We start from the raw sequence: 18,171 nt of genomic DNA on the forward strand, positions 1-18,171 counted from the left end.
CCAAGACGTTGTGTACCATTGCTCCCAGAAAGTCTACCAGCAAAATTGGATATGCATAACTGAGGGGAAGAGATGGGGAAATATATATGCCAACTAACCAAAATTCTCCAAGCATTACATTCACAGGTACGACAGGCTTACAAGGAAGAGAACTACCTCGCAGAGAGGAGTAACTATCCCACCATAGAAACTGGGGATTTTGTCCTGATCAGAACTGGGATCGAGGGGAACTCGGACCGCGGTGGAGAGGACCATATCAGGTGTTACTGACCACTCCCACGGAAACTGAAGGGGCAATCTCGGTGGATACATCAAACAGACTACAAACGTGTTACTAAAGGACTCTGTCAGACTAAAGGAAAAGGTATTGGTTGATAGTGGAGTGATGAACCCCTAGGTTTCTTGCCGTGGACTGTCATTTTTAGAGACGGTGCCTGAGTGACGTCAGCCGCTGGCTTTCTCGGCTCCTGTTTGATTCTTACTAAGAGAGAGAGAGGGGGGCAGAACTATTTGACTATGCAGCGTGTTTACACTTGCTCACAGTTTGCTTTACTTGAGCAAAGACAGTCACAGACACACAGACAGACGGAGAGAAAGAACGAAGATGGAAGGTTCGAAACAAAGGACCCAGTGGCCAAAGGTCACTGTTTCCACTCTCCTATGCCCAGAAGGGTGGGTTGATTACTGATCCAGCGTATACCGAATGTGTGATTGTCACTTTGTTTGATCCATAGGAGTGGATTTTTCAGTCTGGGAGTATCCTGTGAAGACCACTTGTGCTAACCCTTGCATGGGTGTGGCAATTCACTTGAAGAGGGTAAACCTGTGACAAATCACTGTTGGTGATAATTCGTATAATCCATATGGGGACTTTGTTGAAATATCCCGTGGCTACACTTTTGTTAACCCTTAGCCGGATTCGGGTGTGTTATGTGGTAAACACTTGTGAGAAGGGATATTCTGCAGTAATACTTTGTGTGTTGGACTGGGCGTACCTTGTGGAATCTGACACCTGAACGCAAAGGGTACTAATATCCTGGCAGGTTTGTTTAATACAGCTGTTAGGGAGGGTTTAAGCTAAGTTGGCAGGGGGAAGGAAACCAGGGTGTTAGGGTCGAGGAAGAGGAAACTAGAAATAAGTCAAAGATACTGTGCAGCAAAGATGGCAAGAAGGACAGGCAGCTGAATAAACGGGGTAATTTGCTGGGCAACAGAAATATATCAAAATTGGTAACAGATACTGATCTAAATGTACTGTACTTAAATGCACGCAGCATTAGAAATAAAGTGGATGACCTTGTTGTACAGCTACAGGTTAAAAGATATGACACTGTGGCCATCACCGAGTCATGGCTAAATGATGGATGTGATTGGGAGCCGAATAATACACAGTGAAGGATACACAGTGTATAGAAAAGGTAGGAAGGTAGGCAAAGGGGGTGGCGTGGCCCTGATGGTAAACAACGATATCAAATCACTAGAAAGAAGGGACATAGGATCAGAAGAGGTAGAATCTTTATTGGTCGAGTTAAGAAATGGCAAGGGTAAAAAGACACTAATAGCAGTTATATACAGGCCTCCAAACAGCAGTCGGGATGTAGACTACAAGTTACAGCTGGAAATAGAAAAAGCGTGTCAGAAGGAAAATGTCAAGATAATTACGGAGGATTTTAATATGAAAGTGGATTGGGAAAGTAGGAAGGTACTGGATCTCAGGAGAGGGGGTTTGTAGAATGCCTACGGGTTGGCTTTTTGGAGCAGCTTGTCCATCAGCCCACCGTGGGATTAGCTGTTTTGGACTGGGTGCTGTGCAATGAACCTGAGGTGATTAGGGAGCTAGAGGTAATGGAACCCCTTGGAAGTAGTGATCATCATATGCTTGAGTTCAGTTTCAAATTTGAAAAGGAAAAGCTGGTATCAGGTGTATCGATATTTCAGTGGAACAAAGGAAATTACAGTGGTATGAGAGAGGAACTGGCCCAAGTTGATTGGAAAAGTAAGCTAGATGGAGGGATGATAGAGCAAAATTGGATGAAATTCCTACAAGAAATAACTGCAGGAAAAATATATTGCAAGAAAAAAGAAAATCATGAATGGGAAAATGGCACAAATGAGGCTAACAAGAGAGGTTAAGGCTAAAATAAAAGTAAAACAGACAGCGTACAAGAAGGCATAAATTAGTGGGAAAACTGAGGACTGGATGACTTTTAAAAACTTACAGAAGGAAACTAAGAAAGCCATTAGGAAAGAAAAGATGAATTATGAAAGGAAGTTGGCAATTAACATAAAAAAGGATACTAAGAGTTTTTTTAAATATATGAAGAGTAAAAGAGTGACACAGGTAGATATAGGACCGATTGAAAATGATGCTGGAAAAACTATAATGGGTAACAAAGAGATGGCAGAGGAACTAAATGAGTATTTTGCATCAGTCTTCACAGTGGAAGACATCAGCAACTGATAGCCAGAGGTCTCAGGGAATAGAATTAGGTACAGTCAAGATTACTAGAGAGAAAGTGCTTGGGAAGCTAAATGGACTAAGGATAGATAAGTCTTCCAGACCAGATGAGGTGCACCCACGGGTTCTGAAGGAGGTGGCTTTGGAGATTGTGAAGGCTTTGGAAATGATCTTCCAGGAATCAATAGACTCTGGCATGGTTCCGGGGAACTGGAAGGTCACAAATATTGTTCCGCCGTTTAAGAAAGGAGGGAGGCAGTGAAATGAAAATTATAGACCTATTAGCCTGACATTGGTAAGTTATTGGTGTCGATCCTCAAGGACGAGGTTATGAAATACCTCAAGGTGCATGACAAGATAGGCCCAAGCCAGCATGGTTTCATGAAGGGAAGATCCTGCCTCACCAACCTATTGGAATTTTTTGAGGTAATCTCAAATAAGATTGACAAGGGAGAGGCTTTGGATGTTGTGCATTTGGATTTTCAAAAGGCCTTTGATAAGGTGCCGCATAAGAAGCTGCTTAATAAGATGAGGGCCCATGGAATTACAGGAAAGATGTTGGAATGATTGGAGCATTGAGTGATAGGCAGAAAGCAAAGGGTGGGAATAAAGGGATCCTATTCTGTTTGGTTGCCGGTTACTAGTGGTGTTCTGCAGAGGTCGGTGTTGGGGCTGCTTCTTTTTACACTGGATATCGATGATATAGATTATGGATTAAATGGTTTTGAGGCTAAATTTGCGGATGACACCAAGATAGGTGGAGGAGCAGGAAGTGTTGAAGAAACAGAAAGGTTACAGACAGCTTAGGAGAGAGGCAAAGAAATGGCAGATGAGATACAATGTTGACAAATGTACAGTTATACATCTTGGAAGAAAAAATAATCGGGCAATTATTTAGATGGGGAGAAAATTCAAAAATCGTAAGTGCAAAGGGACTTGGGGGTCCTCTTGCAGGATACCCTAAAGGTTAACCACCAGGTTGGACTGGTGGTTCACCAGGAAAGCGAATACTGTGTTGGCATTCATTTCAAGAGGAATAGTGTATAAGAGCAAGGAGGTGTTGATGAGGCTCTATGGGGCACTGGTGAGACCTCATTTGGAATGCTGTGTGCAGTTTTGGGCTCCCTGTCTTAGAAGGGATGTAATGATGTTGGAGAGTTCAGAGAAGATTTACAAGGATGATTCCTGGAATGCAGGGGCTAACATATGAGGAACGTTTGTCGGCTCTTGGACTGTATTCATTAGAGTTTAGAAGAATGAGAGGGGATCTCACAGAAACATTTTGAATGTTGAAAGGGTTGGACAGAATAGATGTGGTAAGGCTATTCCCCTTGGTGGGTGAGTCCAGGACAAGAGGCCAGTCTTAGAATTAGAGGGTACCCATTTAAAACAGAGATGAGGAGAAATTTTTTTAGCCAGAGGGTCGTGGATTTATGGAATTCGTTGCCACATATAACAGTGGAGGCCCAATCATTGAGGGTGTTTAAGGAGGAGATTGATAGGTATCTAATTAGTCAGGGTATCAGGGATATGGAGAGAAAGCCAGAAATTGGAACTAGATGGGAGAAAAGTTTAGCTCATGATGGAGTGGCAGATCAGACTGGATGGGCCGAATGGCCTACTTCCACCCCCCCCCCCCCCCCCCCCCAATCTTGTGATCTTGTGGAATCTATGTGCTCACCCTTGCCTGGGTGGTAGTTCTGTTTGAAGAGAGTACCCCTGTGATAAGCTACTTTTGGTGATAATTCGTATGTGGATTTGGAACGACGACAGATAAGACCTACGGCAACTATTATCCTGGTTTACCACAGTGGAATTTGTGGCAATTGCCTTCTCTCGACTTGGATTACTAATATCTCTCTCTCATCATTTATTCAGTGGACGAACTGAACTTCCATACTTTACAGTCTCAGGACTTTAAGCTAGGTATTCCCTGAGCTCAATGGTTTGGGGGTTACATTTACACACCTGTATACTCAGAACACTGTTAACTTTTGATTATTTTGCTCAAGTTGTTACATTATAATTAGATACTGATAAAGATAGTGGTTTTAACATCAAGACCAGACTCCGGGTGGTTTATTTAAACTGTTACAGGTACGTCACAGTGATGTTTGTGTTTATGTGTTTGAGAGGGCTCACCCCTGCATCCGGGCACCCCCATGTTAACACCTTTCTGTCTCTCTGTTTCTGTTTGAGTGAATAACTGAGTAAGCCCCGGGTACTTGGAAAAAAGAGTTTGTACTTTATCCGGATTTGACTTGGGAGTGGTTTTAAAGGGCTGAGCTGCTGGAAGCACATTACCAGTTGCAGTCTGCTGGAGAGACTGCACCTGAGTCTGACAGAGGCATAACTGGTTCTTCTGGGCACATTCAGTCTCACTCCAACTATTTCCTACCTTCCTTTGTACAGGTGTGTAATGTCTAAAGGACCAGTTTGAGTAAATGAGACTCACCAAACTTTCTCCTGACTGAATCGCTGGATTCTCCAAGTTAGATGGGTTCTCTCCGGTTGATGCTCTCAGTCCTCGGGCTGGTTCACTTGTTGCTGTTCCCTCGTCTTCAGTCGCGGTTTGCTTCCAGTTGGGGTTTTTCTTCCAATAAATCTCTCACCACAGGTCTAACTTTAACATGAAAGATAATGAAGCACATTAACAATAAAAAAGAGAACCAAACATTTCTGCTTAATGTTACTCAGAACAAAACTCACTGAAATTTAAACATTGAAGGCAAATATAATCTCAGTGAACAATCTTTTATTGTCCCTCAGACGTCATAAAAAATGAGCAATCATCAATATATTAATCTCTGTCATAAACATACCCAAATGGCAGCCTCAACCAACCTCTGCGGCAACAAATTCCACACATCAGACATCTTTTGGCCAAAATATTTTTCTCATCTCAGTTTAAAAGGAAGCGTCTTTTAGAGACTGTGCTGTCAGATCACAGACTCTCCGTCTAATGGAAACATCCTCTCCATATCCATTGTATCCAGGCTTTTCAGCATTTGGTAGGTTTACTTAACCATACATCCCCCACCACCCCCACCATCCCTCTGAACTCCACTAAGCACAGGTCCAGAACCATCAAATGCTCCTCCCACATAACGCAGGTCATTCCTGAGATTATTCTTGTAAACCCCGTTAGCAACAACTGTACTGAACACATATATGGGAATAACAGACAAATTGGTACCAGGATAATTTACAGAAAAGCGTTGTGGTTTCTTTACTGTTCTACTATCACAGAACGAGCTATTTCCATTTCCAGGTTAAAACAGGCCCATTTCAGGAAATATAAGCCATTCCAGGGTGAAAGTAGTAAAAAGAAACTGGAATTACCAGAAATGCTCGGCAGGTGAGGAACAGCTGTGGGAGAGGAACAAACTTTACAATTCAGGTTAATAATGTTTCGTCAGAATGATCACAAACATTTTCAGTTTTTAGTGCAGATCTCCAGCAACTTGAGATTCTGCTTGATTTCCACCGGGTGACAGACAGGTGACAGTGGGGGGGGGGAAATTTCCAAACCCAGTTTGAACACCAAACTCACGGGTCTATTTCTACTGTTGTAAACACGGAACAGCCCATTCACTCACGGCCTCTCCCAGTGAGGATGGAATGGGGACTCATCCTCTCCTCAAATTAGCAGTCATTGCTTCCAAAGGAACTCCAGAAACAAACATCTGATCCCAGACCAGAAATACTCGCTCAACACCTCATAAGCCCAAGCAGCTCGATCCCTGGGTCCATTTTACCTGGATCAAAAACTGTGATATCCCAGGACACAACCTCACAGAGTCACACAGGTGAATCTGCCACTCACTGACCCTGAGAGTCTCACACATCGTCCCCGCATCTCACCCTGGGTAGTGCAATCCGGGATTTCCCCACAACCAATTTCCAGCTGCTTGAAATTTGTGCTTCACTACAGAAGGAGGAACATCCAGCCCCATCTGTAGAAGCACTAACCAAAGTCAAAGCCAAAACACCGACAGTGCCAGATGCCTGGAATGCCGATCACAGGATTAGAGCCCAATCACAACTCTCCCAGTACTCTTTGCTGACAGTAAAATGCTGCAGAGTGTCAGCCAGTCACAGTTCAAAGACTAGCACCTCCACACCAATGCACAACAGAACTGGTACCTGATCATCCTCTGGCATCCCAGCTAACAAAAACCAATTCTGGAATAACTCAGCAAGGCCAAAGGTGCAAAGAACACTTCAGAATGAAGACAAGGGTTAGAAGAAAGATTGCTGATATATAACATTGAGGTGGTGGGATACAGGGTGGACCGAGGTTGACCCAGATGGTTGATGCATATCACTGAAGCGGGGGAGGGGAGACTGGACAGAGGTTGAACAAGATGGGCAGCGATGAGTAGATGGAACCAGGTGGGAGAAGGGATCAAGGACAATCACTGATGGTCCTCCAGCAATACCCAGATACTGAATTAACATTACACACTCCTGTCTAAAAGATTCTAAGACGACAAAGTTAGAACAAACAATAAGAACTTTGGAATATGCTCTTTGATTCTCACCAAATTCTTATCACCACACTATAGAAAGTTTCCCATCTGTTCACTTCACGCTTTGCATGGTAACTACTCTGTCCATGACTGTGAGGAACTGCAGAGACCTTTGGATCAGATCAGCACATCACAGAAACCATTCTTCCCCCCCTAGGCATCTCAGTTCCTTGGTAAAGCAGGCAGTGAAATCAAAGATCCCCACAACCTGGGATGTTCTCCTTTCCAACCACCCCGGTCGGGGAGAAGACACAACAGCCACAGAGCTCCAAGGACAAATGTGAGGAGCCTCAGGAAGCGGGGAGAGTTGGGGGAGGTTAACGGGACTCAGCGGCCAACATCAGACTCCCCAACACAACATGGAGGAAGCATCTCCACCCATCCCGGGACTGCACGCACATGCCACGTGATCTTGCGTCACAAAGCGGAGGGCGGGGCAGACCTGCGGTGAACAGCCTCACGTGACCTGTTGGCGGGACTTCCATTTCAATTCTGTGGAAACAGACAACCGAGGCTCCTGGTTTGGATCGCTCAATGCAGATTAAGTGAAGTCGACCTATTTTTGACGAGCCCAGGAAATTGGGTAATAAATGATTAATTGGCACTTAGTTCAGGGCTCACGGCCAAGATCAGTTCGCCCCGCTCAGGATCAATCTCAGTACTCACCGATGGGAAAGTGGTACCTTCATCCCAAAGGTAGTGATCCCGACCCCCGGCTCCCCAACCCAGGGGGCGATGACCCCCTCCTGATCCCGCAGATGATCCACTTCAGCTCTGAGCGGAAAGGGAAAACACCGCCCACCCGGAGAGTGAGCACATGGGAAGTGATTATTACATCATCCGGAGGGCGGGGCCCCAGAAACAGATGCGCGGGTGTTGCCCATCTGTAGTTAAATGGGAGGGGCAAACAGGGTCATGTGACCTGTGGGATTTCCCCCACCCCAGACAGATGATATGGAGATTGCTAGAGTTGTAGTTTGTTTAGAAGATTATTGTAGGTTACAACAGGATATTGACAGGATGCTGAACAGTGATGAGACGTACCATTGTTTAAAAAGGGTTCTAAGAGTAAACCTAGCAATTATCAGCCTGTAAGTTTGACGTCAGTGGAGTGTAAATTAATGGAAAGTATTCTTAGAGATGGTATATATAATTAACTGGATAGACAGTGTCTGATTAGGAACAGTCAACATGCATTTGTGCGTGGAAGGTCATGTTTGGCAAATCATATTGAATTTTTTGAAGAGGTTACTAGGAAAGTTGACGAGGGTAAAGCAGTGGATGTTGTCTATATGGACTTCAGTAAGGCCTTTGACAATGTTCCACACGGAAGGTTCAATCATTAGGTATTAATATTTAAGTAGTAAAATGGATTCAACAGTGGCTGGATGGGAGATGCCAGAGAGTAGTGGTGGATAACTGTCGGGTTGGAGGCTGGTGACTAGTGGTGTGCCTCAGGGATCTGTACTGGGTCCAATGTTGTTTGTCATATACATTAATGATCTGGATGATGGGGTGATAAATTGGATTAGTAAGTATGCAGATGATACTAAGACAGGTGGTGTTGTGAATAATGAAGTAGGTTTTCAAAGCTTGCAGGGAGATTTAGGCCAGTTAGAAGATTGGGCTGAAAGATGGCAGATGGAGTTTAATGCTGATAAGTGTGAGGTGCTACATTTTGGTAGGACTAAACAAAATAGGGCATACATGGTAAATGGTAGGGCATTGAGGAATGTGGTGGAACAGAGTGATCTAGGAATAATGGTACATAGTTCCCTGAAGGTGGAATCTCATGTGGATAGGGTGGTGAAGAAAGCTTTTGGTATGCTGGCCTTTATAAATCAGAGCATTGAATATAGGAGCAAACACGAGGAAATCTGCAGATGCTGGAAATTCAAACAACACACACAAAATGCTGGTGGAACACAGCAGGCCAGGCAGCATTTATAAGGAGAAGCACTGTCGACGTTTCGGGCCGAGACCCTTCGTCAGGACGGAATATATTGAGTATAGGAGTTGGGATATAATGTTGAAATTGTTCAAGGCATTGGTGAGGCCAAATTTGGAGTATTGTGTACAGTTCTGGTCACCAAACAAAATAGAGAGAGTACAGAGAAGATTTACTAGAACGTTACCTGGGTTTCAGCACCTAAGTTACAGGGAAAGGTTGAACAGGTTAGGTCTTTATTCTTTGGAGCGTAGAAGGTTGAGGGGGGACTTGATAGAGGTATTTAAAATTATGTGGGGGAATAGATAGAGTTGACATGGATAGGCTCTTTCCATTGAGAGTAGGGGAGATTCAAACAAGAGGACATGAGTTAAGAGTTAGGGGGCAAAATTTTAGGGGTAACACGAGGGGGAACTTCTTTACTCAGAGAGTGGTAGCTGTGTGGAACGAGCTTCCAGTAGAAGTGGTAGAGGCAGGTTCAATATTGTTATTTAAAAAAAAAATTGGATAGGTATATGGACAGGAATGGATTGGAGGGTTATGGGCTGAGTGCAGGTCAGTGGGACTAGGTGAAAGTAAGCATTCGGCACGGACTAGAAGGGCCGAGATGGCCTGCGTCCGTGCTGTAATTGTTATATGGTTATATGAAGTTCAACACAGAAAAGTGCAAAGTGATTCACTTTGGAAGGACGAATTTGAAGATAGAGTACAGGGTTAACAGCAGGATTGTTAGCAGTGTGGTGGAACAGAGGGATGTTAGGGTCCATATTCACAGATCCCGCAATGTTTCTTCACACGTTGATAGGCAGTTGAAGAAGACGAATTGGGTGTCAGCCACATTAGTGAGGGGATTGAGTTCAGGAGCCATGAGGTCATGTTGTAACTCTAAAAATACCGTTTAGACCGCACTTGGAATATTGTGTTCAGTTCTGAGTGCCTCATTATAGGAAGGATGTGGAAATGATAGAGAGGGTGCAGAGGAAATTTATCAGGATGCTGCCTGGATTAGAGTATGTGCCCTGAATATACTTTGAGCGAGTGAGGGTATTTCTTTTTGGAGCAAATGCAGAGTTGAGTTGACTTGATAGAGGTGTACAAGATGATCAGAGGCATACAGTAGATCGAGGGGACAGCTAGAGACTTTTCTCCAGGGCAGAAATGGCAGTTATGACTGGAAATAATTTTATGGTGAATGGAGGAAAGTATGGGGAGAATGAAAAGTACAGAGGGGAATAAGCGTAGACCTTGTGGGTGAGTATTAAACTGGAGCAGGGCAAATTACCAGAGATTGGGCAGGAAGGAGGGAAAGTTAACAGTGAACAGTTGTTTTTGGGCAAATCCACATCCAACATGTGGAGGGTGTTTGAAGTCTAACTACACAGAGTACGGGACAGGTATGTTCCAGTCAGAAGGAAGGACAAGGAAGGCAAGGTAAGGGAACCAGGGATGTCTAGGAATGTCATGAATGTAGTCCAGAATAAAAAGGAATGTAGGTGAAGCTTAGGAAGCTGCAATCAAACAGAGACTTGGAGGATTAATATGAAGCCAGAAAAGAACTCCAAGATATTAAAAACTCGAGGAGAATTCGAAAAGCCATGACGGCCCATAAAAACTCCGTGACAAGTATGATTAAAGAGAATCTCAAAGCATCCTATACATACATCAGGAGCAAGAGGATAACAAGGGAGAGGGTGGGACCATTCAAGGACAAAGGAGGAGGAGAACATTTGGTTGGATACAAAGGATGTGGCTGAGGTTTATAACGAGAACTTTACATCAATATTTACCAAAGACAAGGACGTGGACCATGTGGAGATCAAGGCAGAGAGTATTAATATGCTCGAGTACTTTGAAGTAATTGAGGTAGCTTCGGGCTTCTAAATAGCATTAAGATGGATAAACCCCAGGGCCTGATGGGATACACCACAGATTACTGACAGAGGCAAGTGAAGAGATGGCTGGGGCCTTGGCCAATATCTTTGTGTCATCCCTAGCCACTGGCGAGATCCTGGAGGACTGGTGAGCAGCCAATGTGGATCTGTTATTCAAGAAGAGAACCAGGGATAATCCTCGAAGTTACAGACCATCAGTGGTAGGGACAGGATTTAAGAGCACTTGTAAAACCATAGTTTTAGTAGGGGAGCCAACGTGACTTTGTCTGGTGCAAATTGTATCTTATTAACTTGATAGACTTTATTCATGTAGTGATGAGGATGATTGATGAAGGTCGAGCTCAGGAAGTTGTTTTCACACATTTTTGTGAGGCCTTTGACAATGTCCCACATGGGAGGCTCATCCAGACGATTAAGATGTTGGGGATCCAGGGTGAATTGGATTCAGAACTGGGTTACCCATTGAAGACAAAGGGTGGTGGTTGAAGGGAGCTATTCTAACTGGAGGTCTGGGTTAGTGGTGTTCTGCCGGGATCTGTACTGGGACCTCTGCCGTCTGTGATGTGTGTAAACAACCCGGATGAAAGTGTCCATGGGTGTGCATAGATTAGATAAGTCAAAGAGTACAGCGGGATATCCTTTCCGTCAGTTGCAGATATGGGCAGAGAAATGGTAGATGGAGCTGAACTTGGCCAATTGTGAAGTGTTGCACCGAGTCAGGTCAAATGTGAACAGATAGTACACTGTTAAATGCAACAGTGTCGATAAGCACTGGGACCTTGCAGTCCAAGTTCATCCCTCCCTGAAACTGGCTACTCAGGTGGACACAAAGGCCAAGAAGGCAAATGGCATGCTTGCCTTTATTAGTCGAGGCATTCTGTTGAAAAGTCAGGTAGTTATGTTGCAACTTATAAAACTCCAGTTAGACAACATAAGGAGTATTTCATAGAGTCCCAGTCACCCCGTTCTAGGAAGAATGTCAAAGAGTTGAAGAGAGAGCAAAAGAGTTTATGAGGATGCTGCCTGGATTAAGGGGCTTGTGGTTGGACAAATGGGCTGTTTTCTCTGGAGCGGTGGAGACTGAAAGGAAATCTGAAAGAGGTATACAAGATTGAGGGGTACAGATAGAGACAGTTTCTCTTTTCAGGGGTTGGAATGCCTAATACCAGAGGGGGAGAGGGGGTAAGTTCAAAGGAGAGAGGCAACCTCTGTGTGAAAGGCAAGCTCTTTTACTCAGATTTGTTGGTGCCTGGAATGAGCACCTGGGGTTTGGTAGAGGCAGATAGAGTAGGGACTTTTAAGAGACTCTTAGACAGGCACATGAATGTGAGGAAAATGATATTGCATCTGCATAATGGATTAGTTTAGTCGGACATTTGACATCAATTTACTTGGACACTGTCAGGGAGCTGAGAACATTGAGGGCTGATGGGCCTGTTCCTGTGCTGTACTGTTCTCTGTTCCAGGTCTCTGTTCTATAACGTTGTTCAGTCTACAATGTCTCAATGTGATTTTCAGTTCAGTGTGTTGTTTTACCGAACCGAGCTCCAGAAGAGCTTTCAGCATTTTGTCCAAATTTGCCAACCGATTCCACATTTCCACAAGGGATTCCCACATCACTCCCTGGGACTGGGAGCCTTTCCCCATCACCAGGCTGAGGAAGAGCGGGGAATCCTCTGTCAGGATTCCCTTCTCTGTGAGTTCCTGTAAACAATGAACTTGTTGAATGACAGACTGAGTGAAAGGGAATGGGGAAGACAATATCTGCTCAGTGATGGGACTTTGAGCACAGGAATAGTCACTGGGCAGCCTCTTCACCCATTCTGTAAATTTCTGGGTTCAGGCATTAGCAGCAAAACACTGACTGTGGAAATTTCAAATCAGAATATTATTAGAGTCACAGAGCCCAGCAGCACTGAAACAGGCCCTTTGGCCCTTCTAGTCAATGCCAACCGGTTTTTGCTTTTACTGCCCATTTCCAACTACCAGCACCATAGCCTCCATACACTTCCCATCCATGTCAACACCCAAATTTCCCTTCAGTGTCTGAACCCACATCCACCGCTTCCACACTCTCACCGACCTCTGGGTGAAGAATTCCCCTGCCGATTCCCCTCAAAAATTTCACCTTTCACCCTGAAATGTCTAATGTGGGGGTAAGAGGGAAGACGGGGTGGAGAGGGAAGGCTGTAAGGAGGAGGCATGGCTGATTGGGGACAGGGAAACAGAGGTGAGTGTTTACGCTTACTGTTTTTCAAAAACATAATTGTTTGAACTTACTTGATACAAACTTACTATCCACACCCTGTACCAAATTATTATTTACAGACAACAAGCAACACGAAGAGCAGTGTGAGCTGCCTTAATGACCATCATCCAGTGGCTCTCACACCTCTGGTGATGAAATGTTGAGGGGTTGGTCATGGTGAGAATGAACTCCTGCTTCAGCAAGGACCTGGACCCACTGAAATTTGCCCATCACCACAATAGATCTACGGCAGATGTGATCGCAATGGCTCTTCACACGGCCTTAGATCACCTGGACCATACAAACACCAAGAGAGTTCTGCTGAACAACTGACAACTGCACCTTCACCATGAGACGACTGCCTATACCCGTGACACAGGAAATCACATCACTGTCACTCTCCTGATAGCGTGTCTGACCTGCTCACCTCCCGGTATCTTCCCTCACCAAGCCACCATCTGTGAGATTATATTAAACAAAAACAAATAAAACGATCTATCAGACAGCTCCTGTACCCCTCCACTCCTGACCATGCTTCGCTGGTTAAATCTCTCCCTTTTCATCCCCTTCCTTTTTCCCTTTCCCATTGTAACGGCAGATAGGCCAACAGATCCGGATCCGCTGTACAAACCCGTGTCCTTCTTTGATGCAGAAGTCACAGACCACCGCCCACTCCCCACCCGCTTCCTAATCTGCCCATGACGGTGACAACTGTTTCAAACTCTGGGGCTTTGTAACAAGCACAACATTAACGGCAGTATGAGTCAGTGAAGAATTAGGTGGAGAATTGCTGCTTCCTGAAAGGACACGCCTTGTCTCCTCCTTCATTTGACCATCCCCCTTTCTCACATCACCAACAGACCCTACCGCAATCGCCTACCGTCCCACACGCAGACAGACAGATTCCCAAACCGCGGTCCCGACCCTTTCCCACCGCAACCGGCCCCCGATTTACCCTACCCTCACATCAGCCCCTTTCTCACCGGAGAAGCACGGCAATACCCGGAGTCGGCATTGCGCCTGCGTCCAGCAGCAAGCTCGCAAGTTGCCACAGAGCCATGAGCGGCCGGAGGTCCGCACACCGCCCCCGGCGGCCGGAGGTCCGCACACCGCCACCGGTTGTGGGAGGTCTCCTCCGGTGGTCGGAGGTCCGCACATCGCCCCCGGTGGCCGGAGGTCCGCACACCGCCACCGGTTGTGGGAGGTCTCCTCCGGCGGCCGGAGGTCCGCACACCGCCACCGGTTGTGGGAGGTCTCCTCCGGCGGCCGGAGGTCCGCACACCGCCACCGGTTGTGGGAGGTCTCCTCCGCTGGCCGGAGGTCCGCACACCGCCACCGGTTGTGGGAGGTCTCCTCCGGCGGCCGGAGGTCCGCACACCGCCACCGGTTGTGGGAGGTCTCCTCCGGCGGCCGGAGGTCCGCACACCGCCACCGGTTGTGGGAGGTCTCCTCCGGTGGCCGGAGGTCCGCACACCGCCACCGGTTGTGGGAGGTCTCCTCCGGTGGCCGGAGGTCCGCACACCGCCACCGGTTGTGGGAGGTCTCCTCCGGTGGCCGGAGGTCCGCACACCCCCACCGGTTGTGGGAGGTCTCCTCCGGTGGCCGGAGGTCCGCACATCGCCACCGGTTGTGGGAGGTCTCCTCCGGTGGCCGGAGGTCCGCACACCGCCACCGGTTGTGGGAGGTCTCCTCCGGCGGCCGGAGGTCCGCACACCCCCACCGGTTGTGGGAGGTCTCCTCCGGCGGCCGGAGGTCCGCACACCCCCACCGGTTGTGGGAGGTCTCCTCCGCTGGCCGGAGGTCCGCACACCGCCACCGGTTGTGGGAGGTCTCCTCCGGTGGCCGGAGGTCCGCACACCGCCACCGGTTGTGGGAGGTCTCCTCCGCTGGCCGGAGGTCCGCACACCGCCACCGGTTGTGGGAGGTCTCCTCCGCTGGCCGGAGGTCCGCACACCGCCACCGGTTGTGGGAGGTCTCCTCCGCTGGCCGGAGGTCCGCACACCGCCACCGGTTGTGGGAGGTCTCCTCCGCTGGCCGGAGGTCCGCACACCGCCACCGGTTGTGGGAGGTCTCCTCCGCTGGCCGGAGGTCCGCACACCGCCACCGGTTGTGGGAGGTCTCCTCCGGCGGCCGGAGGTCCGCACACCGCCACCGGTTGTGGGAGGTCTCCTCCGGCGGCCGGAGGTCCGCACACCGCCACCGGTTGTGGGAGGTCTCCTCCGGCGGCCGGAGGTCCGCACACCGCCACCGGTTGTGGGAGGTCTCCTCCGGCGGCCGGAGGTCCGCACACCGCCACCGGTTGTGGGAGGTCTCCTCCGCTGGCCGGAGGTCCGCACACCGCCACCGGTTGTGGGAGGTCTCCTCCGCTGGCCGGAGGTCCGCACACCGCCACCGGTTGTGGGAGGTCTCCTCCGGCGGCCGGAGGTCCGCACACCGCCACCGGTTGTGGGAGGTCTCCTCCGCTGGCCGGAGGTCCGCACACCGCCACCGGTTGTGGGAGGTCTCCTCCGCTGGCCGGAGGTCCGCACACCGCCACCGGTTGTGGGAGGTCTCCTCCGGTGGCCGGAGGTCCGCACACCGCCACCGGTTGTGGGAGGTCTCCTCCGCTGGCCGGAGGTCCGCACACCGCCACCGGTTGTGGGAGGTCTCCTCCGGCGGCCGGAGGTCCGCACACCGCCACCGGTTGTGGGAGGTCTCCTCCGGTGGCCGGAGGTCCGCACACCCCCACCGGTTGTGGGAGGTCTCCTCCGGCGGCCGGAGGTCCGCACATCGCCACCGGTTGTGGGAGGTCTCCTCCGGCGGCCGGAGGTCCGCACACCGCCACCGGTTGTGGGAGGTCTCCTCCGGTGGCCGGAGGTCCGCACATCGCCACCGGTTGTGGGAGGTCTCCTCCGGCGGCCGGAGGTCCGCACACCGCCACCGGTTGTGGGAGGTCTCCTCCGGTGGCCGGAGTGACAACGGAGAATAAATCTCAAACCCGAGGAAGTCAGCAGATGCGGGAAATCCAAAGCAACACTCAAAAAGTACTGAAGGTACCCAGCAGGTCAGATAGCATCTACCGCAAAGAGTCGACGTTAAGTACACTGCAGATGCTGTGGTCATATCAAGACGGACAAACACGCTGGAGGAAGTCAGCAGGTAGGTCGGGCAGCATCCGTGGAAACCAGGAGGTGCCAGGTGAAAAACCGATCAGAGGAAGGATCACGGGGTGGGGGAGGAGATAGGCACGAATGGTGAAGAAGAAATATAAGTAAGGGGAAAGCAGTGTGGTAATCGAAGAAGGCAGAATCATGAGAGAGGTGATAGGCAGCTAGGAGAGGAGGTAGAGTGAAAGTGGGATGGGGCAGGGAATTACCAGAAGTTGGAGAATTCGATGTTCCTTCCAAGGGGCTGGAGCCTACCCGGATGGTATATGAGGTGTTGCTCCTCCAGCCTGAGTTTGGCCTAGAGGCCCTACACCTCTCCTACCAGCATTCAGGGCCCCAAACAGTCCTTCCAGGTGAGGCAACACTTCACTGTGAGACCGTTGGGGTAACCTATAGCATCCAGTGTGGCCTCCTCTACATCGGCGAGACCCGACGCAGATTGGGGGACCGCTCCGTCGAGCACGACAGACAGGATCTCCCACTTCAACACTGCCGCACATACCCATTCCAGACATGGCCTCCCTGCTGCCATGATGAGGGCAGACTCAGGCTGGAGGGGCAACACCTCATCCACCGTCCGGGTCGGCTCCAGCGCGCCTGACGTCACACCTGGTCTCCCTCCGCGCCAACCTGACGTCACACACGCGCCGAGACGGTTTAACGGCTGAGCTACCGACCACGAGACCCCTCCACCCCCACCTCCGCTGCGCTATACTCATTGGCCCAAGCCAATGTCAATCACTGTTTACGCCCAATAGCGGAGGCGGAGCAGCCGAGTGGGCGTTACCCCGCTGACATCGTCCGCGGCCGCTCTGATCTCCCCGTCAAAGAGGAAAAAATCTCAATGTCCGCTTTTTGATCTATTTCCAATTCCCTCCGAGGGAATTCGGGGGCGTTTGTGAAGCGACTCTGCGGCCGGAGTCTGGTGTATCGCTGAGAGGTAGGAAGAGACCGCTCGGCCCGTCGGCCTGATGCCAGCTCCCTGGAGAGGGAGGAGGGAGAGAGAAGGGGATTTTATTGGAAGGATGAAGATGGTTAGGGAGGGCGCGGACAGGAGGGGCTGACCTGTGGTCCCACGGTGGTGGCGAGCAGAGGGATTCACCACACTGGGGGGCAAACACTGGCAGACTGTTGACCTGCAAGTGGGGCCAATGGTCCGGGCAAAGTGGGATAGGAGTGGTGTTGGCGGCCTGGGACTTACTGAAGGACATGACGTGCTAGTAGAGGGGCCGAGTGGCCTGCTCCTGTTCCTGTTCTCTGTGTTTTTAATTACAAGGAATGACCAGACACTACTTGGGCCTGCAGGAAGTCCCAGTTGGTGTTGTAGGAATCAATCCTCGGAGCCACACAGTTCCCAAACTGAGTCCACAATTCGGCTGAGAGACTAAATCAACCTTCCCAAGTCTGGTATTAACAAAAAATGTACATTTATATCCCGAAAATGACACCAACTGTATATTAGATCCAGAGAGTTTCAGGAGTTTGGGAAGATTAAATGAGGGTCACAGTGCATTTCTGTTTCCCGGGATTTGTTTTGATGGAGTTCAGAGCCGACTCAGCGCGGTCTGACGGGGTTAGTTCCAGGATCAATCAGCACCGGAGAGAATATTAAATGAAACGGACACAGAAAGCTCGTAGGAGCCACTGAGTTCAGAATAAGCGAGCTGGGCCGGGCCGGGCCGTGTGGGCGGATCAGTGCCTGCGAACAGGGGGAGGAAATCTGCAGCGGGAGCTGGAAACTGTCCCTGGAAAGAGTGGGACCGGACAGTCCGAACCTATTAGACGGGATCACTGTCCATGGAAAGAGTGGGACCGGACAGTCTGAACCTATGAGATGGGATCACTGTCCCTGGAAAGAGCGGGACCAGACAGTCTGAACCTATGAGACGGGATCACTGTCCATGGAAAGAGTGGGACCGGACAGTCTGAACCTATGAGACGGGATCA

The 18,171-nt window shown here is 49.1% G+C and overlaps 3 protein-coding genes across 12 annotated transcripts in view; 1 reads left to right on the forward strand and 2 right to left on the reverse strand.

Moving 5' to 3' along the window:
• The window catches only part of LOC132401282 (zinc finger protein 229-like), a 50,033-nt gene extending 33,163 nt beyond the window's left edge, over positions 1–16,870 (reverse strand). For 3 of the 10 annotated variants that reach the window (XM_059983357.1, XM_059983366.1, XM_059983367.1), the window contains exons 1-2: positions 16,434–16,864; positions 4,914–5,081 (exon numbers count right to left, since the gene is read on the reverse strand). The gene's annotated coding sequence lies outside the window, so the exon portion shown is untranslated. The other 7 variants (XM_059983359.1, XM_059983360.1, XM_059983363.1 and 4 more) reach the window with 7 other exon arrangements.
• Positions 1–18,171, forward strand: part of LOC132401288 (zinc finger protein 214-like) — a 1,156,463-nt gene that overhangs the window by 61,010 nt on the left and 1,077,282 nt on the right. The gene's annotated exons all lie outside the window — the stretch shown is intronic.
• Positions 14,058–15,944, reverse strand: LOC132401382 (basic proline-rich protein-like). The gene has a single exon (XM_059983507.1). It carries the CDS (start codon positions 15,942–15,944, stop codon positions 14,058–14,060), a length of 1,887 nt encoding a protein of 628 aa, XP_059839490.1.

This window comes from Hypanus sabinus, chromosome 10 (assembly GCF_030144855.1).
Source record: "Hypanus sabinus isolate sHypSab1 chromosome 10, sHypSab1.hap1, whole genome shotgun sequence".
Lineage (NCBI taxonomy): Eukaryota > Metazoa > Chordata > Chondrichthyes > Myliobatiformes > Dasyatidae > Hypanus > Hypanus sabinus.

Bases quoted from the DNA above. Each gene is read 5' to 3' on its own strand.
- LOC132401382 (XM_059983507.1), bottom strand. From the start codon at position 15,944: ATGTGCGGACCTCCGGCCACCGGAGGAGACCTCCCACAACCGGTGGCG.